The sequence below is a fragment of the Podarcis erhardii genome, assembly GCF_964252035.2.
Source record: "Podarcis erhardii genome assembly, chromosome: 5".
NCBI classification, from domain to species: Eukaryota; Metazoa; Chordata; class Lepidosauria; order Squamata; family Lacertidae; genus Podarcis; species Podarcis erhardii.
This window is the reverse complement of record NC_138509.1, coordinates 72,618,102-72,635,271: the sequence shown is the minus strand read 5'-3', so window position 1 is coordinate 72,635,271 and position 17,170 is coordinate 72,618,102. Positions and strand designations below refer to the sequence as shown.

The 17,170-nt window shown below is 42.6% G+C and overlaps 1 protein-coding gene across 2 annotated transcripts in view; it reads left to right on the top strand.

Moving 5' to 3' along the window:
• Window positions 1-17,170, top strand: part of SPHKAP (SPHK1 interactor, AKAP domain containing) — a 79,590-nt gene that overhangs the window by 51,403 nt on the left and 11,017 nt on the right. The window contains exons 4-7 of one of the 2 annotated variants that reach the window (XM_081861491.1): window positions 10,554-10,613; window positions 12,016-12,150; window positions 12,640-12,895; window positions 13,202-16,964. In XM_081861491.1, coding sequence (XP_081717617.1) covers window positions 10,554-10,613; window positions 12,016-12,150; window positions 12,640-12,895; window positions 13,202-16,964 — 4,214 coding nt within the window. Of the gene's footprint in view, window positions 1-10,553; window positions 10,614-11,927; window positions 12,151-12,639; window positions 12,896-13,201; window positions 16,965-17,170 lie in introns of those variants that run through there. The other variant, XM_081861490.1, reaches the window with a different exon arrangement.

The following is a 17,170-nucleotide window of genomic DNA, read 5'->3' as shown; positions in this document are numbered from 1 at the left end:
TCTCCTCTAGTCCACCCACCTTGTGGCCTTTAAGGTCTTATCAGCCATGTCTTATTTGGAAGAACATAGGGCCCTTTCTCAGAGCAGCACATTGTGGGCAGGGGAGCTTTGGAGAGTGCCTGCCTGCAGTGACCAACACCTTTGTGGTTAAAGTTTGGCAGTTTAGTACTATTTGCCATCATGAAGGACACTGACAAACTGGAACGTGTCCAGAGGAGGGCAACCAAAATGGTCAAAGGCCTGGAAACGATGCCTTATGAGGAACGGCTAAGGGAGCTGGGCATGTTTAGCCTGGAGAAGAGGAGGTTAAGGGGTGATATGATAGCCATGTTCAAATATATAAAAGGATGTCACATAGAGGAGGGAGAAAGGTTGTTTTCTGCTGCTCCAGAGAAGCGGACACGGAGCAATGGTTCCAAACTACAAGAAAAAAGATTCCACCTAAACATTAGGAAGAACTTCCTGACAGTAAGAGCTGTTTGACAGTGGAATTTGCTGCCAAGGAGTGTGGTGGAGTCTCCTTCTTTGGAGGTCTTTAAGCAGAGGCTTGACAACCATATGTCAGGAGTGCTCTGATGGTGTTTCCTGCTTGGCAGGGGGTTGGACTCGATGGCCCTTGTGGTCTCTTCCAACTCTATGATTCTATGAGTGATACACAAACAGACCTGCTTCAGGTCCAATTCACCCGTAATGTTCTGTGCTGAGAAAGGAACCTCCTGAGCTCAAGGCAAGGCAGGCAAAAACAAGCGAGCTGCCACCACATTCCTGTAACTTCCAAGTGGCAGTAGCATTTCCAGAGAGAGAGCAGCAGCAGTCAGCCAATCGGCTAGCCAGCAAAACAGCAGCAGGTGATGCTGCAGGCTTGTGGTAGCAAGTGGATGGGCCTGGGTGGCAGTAATCCAGTGTCTCTTCCCATCTGCTGCCTGAGGCAAGGGGCTCAACGTGTGTGCTGCTACTGAGTTTCTGGCAAATTATTTCTTTCTTCTGAGTTGAAGGTTGATTGAGGAAAGAGCATTCAACACACTGCAACCTGATTTATAAGGACTGTACAGTCTTTGTTCTGAAAGCTCATCATTGTGGATGGCAAAAAGGACTTGCTGGGTCATTCTAGAAAGAATGTCCAAGGGAATTATGATGTTTCTCCTTGCAGGAAATGGCTCTTTCAATACTCAGTCCTACTTGCTTTCACCATCTTTATGAGATTGAGCTTCCAGAGGTCACCTAACTAACAATGAGCACATTTACTTGGCAGTACCTTCCATTGAAACTGGCACTGTGAGTTAAATAGGGCTTGCTGATCAGATGGTCAGCAGTTCGAATCCCCGTGACGGGGTGAGCAGCTCGGTCCCTGCTCCTGCCCACCTAGCAGTTTGAAAGCACATCAAAGTGCAAGTAGATAAATAGGTACTGCTCCGGCGGGAAGGTAAACGGTGTTTCTGTGCGCTGCTCTGGTTTGCCAGAAGTGGCTTAGTCATGCTGGCCACATGACCCAGAAGCTGTACGCCGGCTCCCTCGGCCAGTAAAGCGAGATGAGCACCGCAACCCCAGAGTCGTCCATGACTGCACCTAATGGTCAGAGGTCCCTTTACCTTTACCTTCATTTATTCATGATCCTTTACTCAGTGTAAATATTTTCCCCAAGAATCCTTTTCAGTCACATGTTGCCCTGCCAAGCTCTCTTCAACTTTTACACCTCTTTGCATAGTGACTCCTTGCTTTTGCCCTTGAAGTGCCCTTCTCAAAATGTGCCAGTGATGCTGCTTAATTGGATGGATGAATTTGGTACCAAGACACAGTATGTTGCCTTCAGTAGAGTGTGAATGAGAGAATCTGAGTTCAGCAACAAACTTAATCCTGTTCTCCAGGCCAGCTGGCTAGTGTCTATTACTTAAGAGGCATAGATAGCTGTTTATCTGAAATGGGTGACCTATATAAAGGAAAGACTATGAAGCTACTTTTGTGACAGACTTCCTGCCTTCTCTTCCTGTAACTCAAGGTTACAGTTCCATCTGCCAGGAAGCAATGATATAAATAGACTGCAGTAAAAGCCATAACCCCCGTATGCTAACCTTCACCTTTGGGACTTGCACATGGCAGGTTAAGAAAAGCCTGTCTTCCTGCTTCCCAGTTTTCACTTTGGACTGTTGGGTTTAAATGCAAATTTGTCCTGTTCTGGATTGGAGACAGGGCCTTTCTGAAAGTTCAGTGTTCCCTTTAAGTGGGGAAGAAGTCTTTGCAAAAGCAGGTTCCTGCAGCTGAAAGCTAGGATCAGAGTCAATGGGAAACCAAAGGTAAGGCAAGAGAAGCAAAGACAACTCAACAAGGCGGCAGTCCTGTTCATGTTTACCTAGCAGTAAGCTCCATTGAGTTTGTGAGACTACAGGCAAGCAACATTTTGGGTGGCTTTCCACATTACTGAGGGTTACTTAAACATCAGATGAGAAGATTTGCCACAACGTATGCATTCAGTAGATGGCCTTAGTCAAACCTATGTCCTTTACATTTTCTTATTTGTTTATATTTTTTTATGTACAAAGATTCATATTCTGTTTTATTTACAGATGTTTCAAGGTGGCTCACAATGGGGGAAAAAAAATAAAAGATATAATAGGCATAATAAAGTAAAAAATAAAAAACTGTAGCCAAGAGCTTAAAATTAGTAACATACATAAATTCGCAGCCAGTTTAAAAAATCCACAGCACTAATCACAAACCAAGGAGGTGAGAAATCTTTAAAAGGACAACTCAGATGACATTAGCATCCTGAGAGAACAATCTTTGCCTTTGCCTGGGAACTGTAGATTTTTAAGTGTGCTCAAAGCCGGATACCCCTTTTCTCCGCATTGGGCTATGATTTTCATAGTGGTTTAACACTCAGACCCTCTTTCCAGGTAACTCATAAAAAATCCAGACGTCAGTTATATTAAATACATCATCTGTCGTTAAAATATTATTGTAAGCAGGGAAAGGACACAGGAAGTAGCATAAACATGGGATTTAAGTTATAGGGGGAAACATAATTTTTCACTGAATACAGATGTAAGAAAAAAAAATGGTGCAAAGTTATGGCACAGCGGTATTTAACTTCTGTAATTTACTGGAGCGATAAATAAATCATTCACAAACAAGTTGGAGGTGCAAAAAGGAGAATGGAACATATTAACCTATGTGATGGACATGTAGCTTTGTACAAAAATACTGGAAGGTGGTTAATAGAATAATAACAAAATGGGAAGTTTTCTTGGATCCAGTATTGATATTTCTAAACTACATGTCACCTGTCCTAAAAAAGAACATAAGTAACTTTCCTCCTATTTGTTAACAGCTGCAAAGATGGCATTGGCTCAAAATAGCATCACAAGTTGCATTACTCCCTCCCTGGAAAAAAAATGGCTTAATAAAGTTTGGTATTTGGCTCTAATGGCAAAAATAACTGTGTTTAAGAGCAATAATGGCAAGTGAATATAGAAATCAGTTGTGGGGAGAGATAAATAAATCATATTGTCAAGAAAATATTTAACCACCTGCAAAAACAAATCCAAGTAGGTTTAGAATTCTCTTAGAAGAAATATATTCTGTTAATTTACATTTACTTGCAAATTATTAGGATGTGAAATATTTTTTTTTTCTGGAATAGAGTTTTGTTGATTATCAGTAATAATTGTCAAAAGACGAAATTTTAAAAAGAGAACTCTGAAGAAGAGAAGAGGAAGCTTTGATTTGGCTCGTCAGTCTAATGGACAATGCAGGAACAGACATAGATACAGACAGTGCGAGGAAGCAGAGGAGAATTGTAATAAGAGGAGAGAGAAAGAAAGGAGAGCCAAAGAGCAGTGAAACAGCTATCCTGTTGTTTCTGCAACCAGGAAGCCATGGCTTCTTCCAGGAGCCCAGCTGTATGAGAGGCTGGTCCTCATTTCAGTCTCTTTTATTCCCCAGTGCTGGAACTAGGGAGACTTTGTGTGCCTAGTAAGTAGACTAAACCCACTAAAGGCATCTTGTAATTGAATTGACCTGCATCTGGTCATGTCATCGTCCTTAGGGGACCAAATGGAGTCTGACTCATCTACCCTCATCAAACACTCCAAGGCTCAGCACAACATAATAGACCATGTTTGTGTTTTTGAGAACCTTTTGAGGACATTTGGCATCTGGCATCCTAGGTAGGAAAGGGACTTGGCACAGGGCATGTGGTACTTAACTTCTGGCAATCTGGCAAGTGGAGGCTTGGTGTCAGTTATCAAGGCACTACACAGGCAAGATTTATCAAAGACTGCAGATCCTGCACACATCTGCTCTCTTGCCTTTTCCCTATGAATTTCAATAAATCGTAAGTGCAATTCATTTTACTTGACAGGTCTGTGGCTCAGCACTTTGATGCCCATCAAAATGATTGGGGGCTGTTCTATAGGCTAGGGGAGCAGATGGCTCCAGTATAGCAATTTGCTGAAGACACCGTTTTGCATCATCCTAAGAGACATCAGAAATAAGAACTGTGCTTCGTTTTCGGAAATGAAACACTGGAAACTAAATTTGATAACACTTGGCCCTCTGCCTTTCTTGAGTGATTCCTGGGGTTGGATTTTGCTTTCCCCAAAAGGAAGATAATGCAAAACAACATTTTCATTTCTAGCCTTTAGCTGACTCCAGCTTCTGCAAAAGATGTTTGCCCAGACACTGAAGGAGCTCAAGGGAGCAATGATTTTGAGAAGCTCAGTATTCAGTTATGATACTGTTGGGAAATCATTCTTATTCTAAGCTATCTTCCCCCACCCCCCTTAAAGTATAAGATCATGCTGTGATCTCCCCCTACCATGTATCCAAATGAATTCAATTTGCTTCCAATCTGAACCGACAGAATTGAGATATGAAAATGAGTTGGCGAACGCTCCACTTAGCTGGATGTGGTACAAAGGAAAGTAACATGGTACCAGTCAATGTGAGCACACCGTCATTTGGCTCTGCCACCTTGGTGCCCCCCAACTGTTTTGGAGGGCTGGCCATCAGCTGGCTGGGAGGGTACCAGGTCAGCAAAGGCTGGGCTAACTAGGCATGACTGATGCAGACCTCTGTCTCCATTAGAAATGTGATGCTATATTACTATAGCAGGAGGTGGGGGCAATTTGAACCATGGAAGAGATGGGTGGGAGAAAGCCCTAGACTCTTCTCCAACTTTATCTTTGCTTTCCACCTTAAACCTTCCTTTTCCCCACTGCAAAGCTCCATGTATAGCACTACCCACCTCTCTGAGGAACTCATTTGTCAAATAGGCAGTCCACATTTCCCTGTGTCTATAAAACTGCAGTCCTAACTGTGTTTACTCAGAAGTAAGTCCTATTGAATTCAATTAGGCTTACTCCAAGGTAAGTGGGGTTAGGATTGCACCCTAAATTTTTAATTCTATCTCTGTTTACAAGATACCAATTTCAGTAATTACCATTGCAGTATATTTCAGGGTAGTATAGAAGTGAAATTATCAGTAGACGTAAGTTTTAATTCAGAATCCGAACCTCAGCCTTGAGGGACTAGAGAAGTCTCAATACCACTGTTAAAAGAAACCATGACATCTTCAGAAAGTCCTTCCCTGCACTAATTTGAACAGTTAAATCCATGTTGCATACTATTTAAGCAGCCAGTTGACAAATATATTATGTGATATTGCAAGCAAATTTATTGCTGGCAGTAAATTTTTTGCTGTTTCTTCTTACACTGAACAGAAATACGTATCCAGCAATTCAGATATCAATATTTTAGTAGATAAAACACAGATAACGTGAATAAATTATTCTATCTTTAGTGGCATTCTAGATCCTGGAGCTATGCCTTTCAGCTTTCCGTAAACTAAGATTTGGTTCAAAATGTTACAAAGAAGCAACATAAGCAGAAATGTAAATGTCTTGGACCTTTGCTTTCCTTCTGAATACCTGAAATGGGACTTATTTCAGCCATGGTGAAATCCATGGTCTTCAAGTCATTTGTTCTGAGTTTTTAACACTTCCTAACATTTGAACCAGCTTTGCAGTCCTCCTGGGTTTTGGCACACAGAAAACAGTAGGTTTTAATTTGTAATTTGGTTACCCATTTCTAGATTATCACATAAACAGGACTTCTAGAATTCAGTAGTACCTTGGGACAACGTTGAACAGGGAGGGCAAGGAGAAAAAGCAGAGAAAAGCACTTAAATGTGGCCTGCTGAGTAACTACAGGTTAGCAACCTCTCAACAGGATCTATCATCCACTGGAGCAGCCTTTATAGCTGTCATCAGCCAATGATCTCCGGTATAAAAGTACAGAATCTATTTCTGTCCTTTTATACCAGAGATCATTGGCTGAAATGGGTACACAAATGCACTTCAATGCACAATTTCATGTATCTGATTCAATATCATTTTAGGTGTGCATACAGTGCATTTACTAGATTAACAAACCGGATGAAAAAACAAGAAATGAATTTATGTTTTCCCTGGGACATAATGAAGCATACATAATTATGCTTCACATTTATATAGTATTTCGGAGTGTTCAAAGTGTTCAATTTAGCCTGATTAATACTTACAGCATTAAAGAAGTCCTGCTGCAGCCACAACAACAAAATTTTCAAATAGCAAGTAACATCATCATCATCCTCATCATCATCATCATCATCATCATCATCATCATCAATGCCCTTGCTCCTGAAATTGTCAGACCACCACCACCACCCTAATTTCCTGCTTATGAATTTTGGAAGAAGTTTGTTTCCATTTAGCTCCAACCTACCCACTTGATCAGGGATACAGTATCTAATAAAATAAGGACATAATGTCCCCAGTCCAGGGAAATGTTCTTTTAGAGCAGACTAGCTGGTGCAGTTACTGAAATGAAAGCAAAATCAGCAGACTTCTTTATTTGTTCAGAACACAAACTGATTAAATGTAGAACTGAATATAGAGCCAATATAAAGACAGAAACTAATAATCTCTTTTTCAAACTAGTGGATCTTGCAGACCAGAACAGACCAAAGCTTTTGTGCACCTGTAACCCCCACAGCTTCATCCGTAGCATGCATCTATCTTTACAAAGAAGTATATGAAGAGGAGGCACACCTTGAGTTAACATGAGTAACAAATAACAAGGTTCTACTGTTTTAAGCCCCAAAAGTCTGTTGCTTATGAAAGTGCCACCTGTTGAGTTAATAACACGAAACTTTGTATACATGATTTACCTGATGAGATTGGTCAGTGTGCCAAATTTCAAACCAATCTGCTAAAAATTACCGCAGGTTAAAAGGCACCATGGGTTAAAAGTGTTTAAAATGGATATATATATATACTGGAAAGGACCATTATTTAATGACAGTTTAATTGTTTCACCAACAGCTCACTGCACTGTTTCCTTGGAATTGTCACATGTGCATGTTCTTCACAGATTAGCAGTAACAGAGAACAGACTTTTTAAAAGCCCATAAAAGAGGATGTCCTTATGAACAATTCATTTAGTACCGAGTCCAGTACACGTTGTAAATAGAGCTGTGTTTTATAGCTGAGGGGTATCTTTATAGCTTTGACATTTACATTTCTAACAAGCAGCACTTCCTGGAAGTTAGCCTAGGTTAAAGCCTCACGGTTACAGTGATGTGCACCATCCAACTTGACTCATATTTTAGTATATTTAAAGGGAATGTTGTGTTGTTTATCCCAAAAAGTTACATAACTAAGGCTGGGTGAGGTGGGATGGGGAATAAGCTTTTAAAAAGAAATATAAGGGTTTTTGGGGGTTTTTTGCCCTTTCTTGATTATTCTTAGGAGGGTTGAATCTGGCCATCTGCTATGCAACCTGTTATGCAGATGGCCATGTTTTGTGCATGTGATAAGTTACATATTACACAGGCTTGAGTCAGTACTAGGTTAATGCAAAACCCAATATGCAACAAATTGTTGCCATTGCTGCATTGTGAATGGCTTGCATCTTTTTCTTTGCCCTGCAGAAGCCCCTCCCCTTGAAGTTCCTGTAGCTTCCTCATTAGCATGCTGTGATCTGCCTGATCATTCGTTTATTCTTTTGTTGTATATGATAATCTCTTAACACCATTTTGCTGTGGAATGTCCTGCCTCACTGAAAGGTACTGGGTGAACTGACTTTCAGATTCTTTCCCACCATACAAGGCTATGGTCCTGTGTCATGTTCTAGCATCATTAGCAATGTTCTGTCAGCTGGTATTCTAATTGTTCCAATCATTTTTGATGCGGCAAGGTCACTGCAAAGCAACTCTTCCCTTTAGTTTTGCTTTTTTGTTAGTATTGCAAAATATGAGTAACTATGCTTTCAGGACCAGGGACACGGACAGGGAACTTTGAACTCTCTGGGTGCTGGTGGGGCTACAACTTCCATCATTCCTGACCATCAGCCATACTGGCTAGGGCTGATGGGAACTGGAGTCCAGTGACATCTGTAGGGCCACAGGATCCCAGTGCCTGATTAGGGTTTCCATGTGCGAGTGTGTATGTGTGCAAACCAAGTTGTGGAGTGACTCTCTATAACAGCTAAGCATATCTGGTTGTTGGGGATAGTGGGCAGGAACTTTTCTGGTGCTGCCAAGGCAATAGAACACCCTTCCAAAAGAAATTGTCCACAACCCTTTGCTGCTCTCCTTTCAGCCAATAGTCAATGCTTTACTTTTCAGTGGGGATTTTTCAGGACTCATTTTTTGCTGCCTTTCTCTCTGTTGTTTGTCTACTTTTAGCATCTTAATAGATTATTCATGTGTTTAGCTTATTGTTTTCATAATATGCATGCCGTCAACTGCCTCAAGTTGAGGTATATTTGTCCGCATGTTTAGAAAGTCAGAATGTAAATTTGGAAAACAGATAAACAAACTCTTTTCTTACCTACCATTGTGCCAGGTGAGTTGTGGCTGTGGCAGTGCACACCATTGCTTTGGCTCAAGCTTAGGTCTCTTCTGAGCTTTGTATTGGATGATCAAGCAGCCCATACATCTTCGCTCCCTATAAACAGCTTTCAGCAGATACAGAACTTTCTCCTAAGGTTAAACAGGCTACTGGATTGTCTTGTGCAACACAAAGGAGCCTCACCTGTTTGAGGTAAAGTGACTTGCTCTGATGCAGCACATCGGCTTGGCCACCACTTGCCAGAGAGACAGGGAAAGTTCTGCTTCGCTCCTCTAAGGAGCTATTTTGCGTCATCAAACAGCATGTGGCAAGTAGGTTTGCCTCATTGTTTGCTGCAGAGTTGGTAAATTGTCTTTGCCTAACTATAAACCATGCTTATGAGGCTAAAACTTGGGATCTGGTTAATATTTCATAAAATATACATCCGGCTTGATGATTTGTTGTTGTTTTTTATAACAAACCAACCAACTCTGAAAGCTGTTTACAAAAAGAGTAAAACAATGAAATCATCAGTATTTTTTTTAAAAAAAGATTAAATACAAGTATTTTAAACCTTTTTTAAAAAACAAACAAACAGTGGTAAGTTAAAAGCCAAATTATAACCCACAGCATTCCACATTCTACATGTCTGGGTAGGCTTGCTGAAATAAAAATATTTATCATATGCATCAAGTAATTAGCTGCTCCTAAACACCCAAGACTATACAGACTTCTTTTTCATTTGTGGTATTTTATAGATAATAGAATTGTAGAGTTGGAAGGGACTCCGAGGGTCATCTAGTCCAACCCCTTGCATTCCAAGAATCTCAACTAAGGCATCTATGACAGATGGCCAACCAATAATGTCATTCAGTGTGTTGCTAAGGAAGGATAATGGGAGGAGGGTTTGGGTGTAGAAGTACAAAACTCTTCTCTTTTCTCCTTTTCATGTGTTTTCTAAAGTGATTTTTTTCCACTGTAAGCATTTTGAAGTTGTGTTTCCAGCTCTCTGTGTAATTTGCTCTTTTAGAGCAAGCTTAATTATTCTCCTGCAAAGGAGAATAAGGACACCCTTAAGGGGAAGTATAAGCATCATTGACTTTCCAAATTCCGAAAGAAAGAAACAAGGGGGGAAAAGCTCCCGTTAGAAACACTGCAATATTTATTTCTAAAGAGGCTGAGGAAATCTTCAGTTATTATAAGATGCACCATCGGATGGTAGGAGGGTGAAGGAAGAAAGCAGTGGGCCATAAACTAGCCAGCTTTAGCATGCTTATTATGGGAAGCCCCTTCCCAAGAAAGTACAGCACAATGAGAACTGAGCATGCTCAGTATCCAAGGAGTGCTTTCTGGGGGTTTTGAAAGGAGAGGATGGGGGGGGGGAATGTGTTGGAATACCCTAGGAAAGCCATAGCTCACTGGACAATGCAAACAAATAAAACTAATTTGGTTTTCTATGTTCCAGTTTAACTTGAATACTTTATTTCTTTCCAGTGTGATTCTCCCAAGTGATGAACCACTTACCTTTGACAATCCTCCCTTTCATGGCAGAAGCTGATACGTTGCACAAATTGTTTAAGAAAAAAATAACCTTGGCTTTATTTCTGAATAGTGTCCTAGATACTTCTGTGGGAGTTTCAGAATCTTATCTGCTCTTTTCCTTCCTTTCTTCCTCTCCAATTGCAGGTTTGCTTTGTGAATCTGAATGCGCATGAAGGTAACTGCAGTGATGAACTGATGAAACAGGCAAGTGCTTTGCTAATACACACAGTATGTGCAAATACAGAAGTAGCTCTTGCTACTCACAGGATAGTCAACAGAAAGACGAAGAGATGTCTCAACCGCTACCCACCTCTGAGAGGGGGAACAGAAACACTGCTTTGAAACTGCCATGTATAATTACTGCAATTCAAATAGAAATACAATTTGTCTCACCATAGTGGGAGCACACCAGGTGGCCTGTGAGCCTGCTCAATCTTCTAACTCTTGGTGGTGGGCATTTTCTAAGCTCCTGCTCTCCTTTTTATAGTTTGTCACCTTTAAATCAGACTTGGACTGGACTGTCCTCAAAGAGGAGACACCTTAAAATAGACACTGTCCTCTGCTAAGCAGGAAACATGGCCACTCTACAAATGCATGGGGCGTCTTTGTGAAGAAAAATTATTCTAATGTAAACTAGAATAATAATAATAATAATAATAATAATAATAATAATAATAATAATAATAATTTATTTATACCCCGCCCTCCCCAGCCAAGACCGGGCTCAGGGCGGCTAACAACCAATAATAAAAACAAGTTGATTAAAATACAATTTTTAAAAAAGTTTAAAATACAACATTAAAATATTAGGATGCAGCCTCTTCACAGGAGGAGAAAGGAAAAAGAAAGAGGGGGAGGGAATCAAACTGATTCTGAGCCAAAGGCCAGATGGAACAACTCTGTCTTACAGGCCCTGCGGAAAGAAATCAGATCCTGCAGGGCCCTGGTCTCATGAGACAGAGCGTTCCACCAGGCCAGAGCCAGTGTTGAGAAGGCCCTGGCTCTGGTTGAGGCTAATCTAACTTCCTTAGGGCCTGGTACCTCTAGGGTGTTGCTATTTATGGACCTTAAGGTCCTCCGTGGGGCATACCAGGAGAGGCGGTCCCATAGGTACAAGGGTCCTAGGCCGTGAAGGGCTTTAAAGGTCAAAACCAGCACCTTAAATCTGACCCTGTACTCCACCCGGAGCCAGTGCAGCTGGAAAAGCACTGGGTGAATATGCTCCCATGGCAAAGACCCCGTGAGGAGCCTCGATGCAGCATTCTGCACCCGCTGGAGTTTCTGGGACAGCTTCAAGGGCAGCCCCGCGTAGAGCAAATTACAGTAGTCAAGCCTGGAGGTGACCGTTGCATGAATCACTGTGGCCAGGTCGGGGTGGGAAAAGAACACAGAAGCCAAGGAGTGAAGGGGCCAGATGCCCATCCAGGGTTCTGTGCCCTGTATTCATCTACCTGTCTGGCATCATTGGTTTGATAAGGGCTCTTACTGTCAGTGTGAACGGCACTTTCAAGGGGATGCCAGTGGCTGCTTTTTCTTTCATGTTTGATAGCATGGCTAGATAGAGAAGTGCGGTTCGCCTCTCATGCTCATTTTTCTTGTGCTTCAGAGGTTGATCGGTATCTCTCCAAATCTCCCGAAGCTTATCAGCTCTATGAATGTACAGCCTCCCAAAGAGAATGAAATCATCCTGCTGAGTGGATTGACTTCAGGGAGCCTTCAGGCTGGTTTTGAAGTACCCCAGGTACGGTTCAGTCAGTCTTTGGGAATGCCTCAGTGCTCTGGTTGGATGCTCAAAGGGAAAATGCCAGAAATACGGCAGGATGCGTTCTAGCTAGCTAGTGTATAAAAAGAGCGTGGGCGTCTTAAAAAAATAATAATACAAATACGCATTTAGATTGATTTATTTTGAAAAAAATGGATATTACAGAACAAAAACAAAACTTTTCCGCAAACCCTCACACATACAAACTTAATAATTATATTGTTTTATTATTTCCTAACCCTCCAGAGCTGATGCTGAGGAGACAGATAAGGAAGAGAAAGCTCCTTTATGTGCATGGGAGTCCATTGCGTCCATTGCATTACAACCTATAAATGTTGGTGGTGCTGCTGGTGATGTTTTGTTGTGGAGCATAGCTAGGAGAAAACGAAAAGATTTTGATAAAAAGTTATTTCTTTTCCGTTTAATTGCATCACTGGAATTTGGGTGTTGTTGTTCTTCTCCCTCCAGTGTTCTTGGCTGGCAGATGTCTGTCTGGTTCAGTGTGCAAGAGGAAACAGAAAGAACAGAGCAAACTGCATCATCTTTGAAATAAACAAGTTTCTGATTGGGCTGGGGCTTGTGCAGGAGAAGCGGCTGCACATCGAGGCCAGCATCTTAAAGCCTGAGGACGACACTAACTGCTCTGTGTCCTCAATAGAAGAAGATTTTCTTACAGCTTCCGAACACTTTGAAGATGAGAGTGAGGCCGATGAATATAAAAACGGTAAAATCTAGCTGGCTGAAAGTGAACCTGTCCCAGTCTGTGCAGTCAAATACATAAGGGCTTGTGCTCATGTAAATAGCACTCAGTGTTAATTGTGCATACATTTAATTGCCTCTTGAAAGCAATGAAATTAGAGGAAGATCCAAAATCCCTCATGCCGTTAAATACCATTGCTCGTGAGATGGAAAATGTGGTCATTATACATGGTGATTGCACACTTCCTCTTCATGCTACTTTGGCACGTCCACTTTTCAGGACACGATGGCTGGTTTTCTAAAGGCTAACATGTTGCTTTTCATTTTCCAGGTCAGGAAAAAGTGAATGTCACTGAGTCCTCAGCAGAGTTCAAAAAGCACGGAGGGAAAGGACTTGAAAGCTTACAGTGCAAAAATCCCAGGTTGCCATTTGCTCTGGAAGCAAATTGTATTAACAAAGACAGCGCAGCTCCTGCTAGGATTTCAAGCTCGTCTGATGAGGACTTGAACGGTGAGGGAGAAGACAGTGTTTTGCGAATTGTGGACAAAGCCAATAAGCATTGGAAATCTGGTATAGCTGGGAAATCTAAGCCATCCTCAAATACTGATGATCTGGAAGACTCTTCCAGAGGTGATACAGACAATTCGGATGTGTTGGAAGACGTGTTGTTGAACGCAGCAACCAAGGAGGAAATTATTTCTCTGGATGATGCAGCAGAAGAACAAGACGTTCGTTTAGACACCTTGGATTGTAGAGATGAAAGAACAGATAATCCCCCCATGCAAAATGAACAGGCCACAGCAGGTCAGTTCGCTACAAATTTGGCAGAGTCGGTCCTGCAAGACGCGTTCATCAGGTTGTCTCAGTCTGCTTTTACCAAAGAGGCTGCCATCAGCATCTCTGCTGGTAGCTCCTTAACTCCAGCTGCATATGCAGCACAGGATGCGATGGCTTCGCGGCCATGGAACGAACTCCCCAAAATTGTCATAGTTCAGAGTCCAGACGGCACAGAAAACACATCTGAATGGCCTGGATCTAGCTTACCAAATTTGTGTCCTTGGTCTGACGTTGAGCATTCCCGTGAAGCTGCAGATTGGTTGCAAGACAACAGTGGAGGCACTCAAAGTGCCTTGGAGGTGGCTTTGGCCTGTGCCGCTACAGTCCTTGGTACCATATCGAGCCCACATGCTGCAGAGAAGCTCAAAAGAGAACAGGAAGCCACGGACTCTCAAACAATTTCTAATGAAGTGTTGGAGGAAAACTCTCCCCAAAGCGTCAGTAACAACCCGCCTGTGGATTACTCATTCCCATCTGCCCTGTGCGGCATGACTCAAGTAGCGAGTGCTGTTGCAGTTTGTGGTCTTGGTGACAAGAAAGATGATAAGTATCCTGCAGCCTCTGGTGGACTCTTGTCTGCTGCAGAGACGTCGGCAGCCATCACTCTTCACTGTAGCATCGCCGTAGGGAGCAGCATGGAGAATCTGAACAATAGCGTTGCACAAGCATTATTCAAAGAGGCATCCTTAGTGTTAGCCAAGCCTGAAACGTACAGAAACCTAGGGGACTTTATGGAATCTGTAAATGGGAAAATTGTCCAGGCTGTGACAAAGCCCTCACTTCCCCATTTGGAGGAAGTAATTGTTGATGAACTTGCCCAGAACTTGTCCAATGTTATTCTAAGACACTCAGTGGAAGAGGTCAGGAAGAAGCAGCTAAACACACAATCTGAAAGCAACGTAGACCTCAGTACCCAAGATGTTTTTATTGCAACTGCCAATAAGCTGCTTTTTGATGTGCTGTACTTCACTTGTAAGAAAATGAGCGATATCACACAGCTCACTGAGTCTTTAAGTACTTTAGCTGAAGATAATCTTAGCTGGCAGGTAATGGAGAGCCAACCAAGGCAGTCTACAAATGATCTATTACAACCATCTCCAGATGACTCTGATAATAAGCCTCCTAGTACTTTTTGTGGCACTAGCCCTAACATTGGTGTTGTACCCACAACAAAAGACGTCAAAGAGGAAGTTGTGCTGGAGACCCGGGAATCGGCCGCACCTTGTGCAGCTTCACCACCTAGGGTCAATGCCCATAGTTCACCTTCTGGAAAAACGTCTCCCAAAAAAAGGTATTTGAAAAGAACTGCAAGAGAGTGCTACAAATCCATACATCCCAGTAGCAGCAATCATACAAAGAAAGAACTCCGGTCGTTTACCGGCAGAGAAGACACAACGCTAGCCAATGAATGCAGACATGGCATTCAGGAACGTCCATCTTCCAACACTGCACCAAGCACAGAAAGTCATGAAAAGCATGTGTGTGGTGACACATGGCACAATGAAGCCCAACTCAGCCTCCCCTTATTGGGTAATCAGGGTTTGTTGCCTTCCCAACCTCTGCTACAGTTGAAGCATCCAGCAGATAAATACTGTGTAGCAGATTTTGCAGAGGAATTGGCAGAGACGGTGGTCTCTATGGCAACAGAAATTGCTGCCATTTGCCTTGACAATTCAAACGGCAAGCAACCTTGGTTCTGCGCGTGGAAAAGAGGCGGCGAGTATTTGATGCCCCAAGCTTTGTCATGCCGAACCATGAAAAGGAAGAAGGAGGCACAGTCCAGTGGATCGGTCGTGAGAAAGCATCGTCCGCCCAGGCTTAGTGAGATCAAGAGGAAAACAGATGAGCACCCTGAGCTAAAAGAAAGGCTTATGAACAGGGTGGTGGACGAATCCATTAACCTTGATGACACACTGGATCCATGCAATAGCTTTGCCAATGAAGTAGCTGCTAAAATTGTGAATTTGGCCGAGTTCTCTGTGGCTGATAATGCTTGGCAAAGCCCAAACCACCCTCGAAATAGACTGCACTGTGACAGATGGAGCAGAGTCAACGCATCCAGCTGTGAAAGCATTCCCGAGGAGGACTCCGATTCCAAAGGGTCTGCAAACACTTTGGGTCTCACAAACACTTTAGGGCAGCCAATAAGCAGGACCAGCTCTGTCTCCAAACAGTCCAGCTGCGAGAGCATTACAGACGAGTTTTCAAGGTTTATGGTCAACCAGATGGAAAATGAAGGTCGAGAGTTTGATTTACTACTTGACTACTATGCTGGGAAGAATGCAAATAGCATCTTGACTTCTGCAATGCAACAAGTTGCCAAGAAAAGTGGCCACCTCAATGTGAGGCCAAGTTGCCCATCCAAACAGTCCAGCACAGAAAGCATAACAGAAGAATTTTATAGATATATGCTGAGGGAAATTGAAAAGGAAAATAGAGAGAATGTGTCTTCTGCTAGGAGTGCCAAGGACTGGAGTAGCAATTTATTACCTCCTTCCCAACGCTCACCTTTTTGTTTCAGACAGTCCTCGATGCCTGATAGCAGAAGCTCAGCTTCTAGGCTAACAGTGAATGTGCCCATCAAAGCAAATTCATTAGACGGCTTCTCTCGCAATGGCCACAGGGATTCTTTAAATGTAGAGCCAATCAGCACAGCTTCCTCTTCAGGGCTTTGCAAATCAGACTCTTACCTGTACCAAAGATGTAGGACTGATCAGGCAACCGACATGCTGATTCATGAGACATGGGCAAATTCCATCAAAGCTCTAATGTGCAAGAACAAAATAATAGCAAATGACGCAGAGGTTTCTGAGCTTGACCAGCATCCTCATGACTCCCCACCGCATGTTCAACAGTATGCAAACAGGCTGGCTGCTAATATTGTTGAAAGCGGGAAGACTTTAATTGTCCATCACCAAGATTCTGCAAACAGAGATCACGCAGCAGACAGCAGCCATGACCCAATAGGGATGCAAAAAAACTGTAAATCAATAGGAGACAGAATAGATTTAGATGTGAAAAAACCACATTCTCCATCCCCTGGATTTTTTCCTACCAACCATACAAGCTGTTCTGTATGCCTAAGGGAAGTGCCTTTAATTCAGATAGAAACAGAACAAAGAGAAGACCTTGACGAAGTCTCAGAACCATTGGCAGAAGTTAACGTGGCCTCTGGGAAACCAAGGGGGTATCTCAGCAAACAAAAACATGCGGAAGCAGATTCAGGAAGGCACCTCGATTCCTCAACAAACAGCAGGTAAGTTTTATAACCAGATTGAAAGCATGGGGCCCTGTGCCTGATAAACCTGTGGAGCACCACACATCTCCCCATACGCAGAAATGTAGGCACACACGTGCACACGCACACACGCACACACACACGTAACAGCTCCCTCCATCTCTATTCTGCTGTACCCCTTAAAGCTGAATTACGCTTTTCAAATCTAAGGACCCTAATTTGCA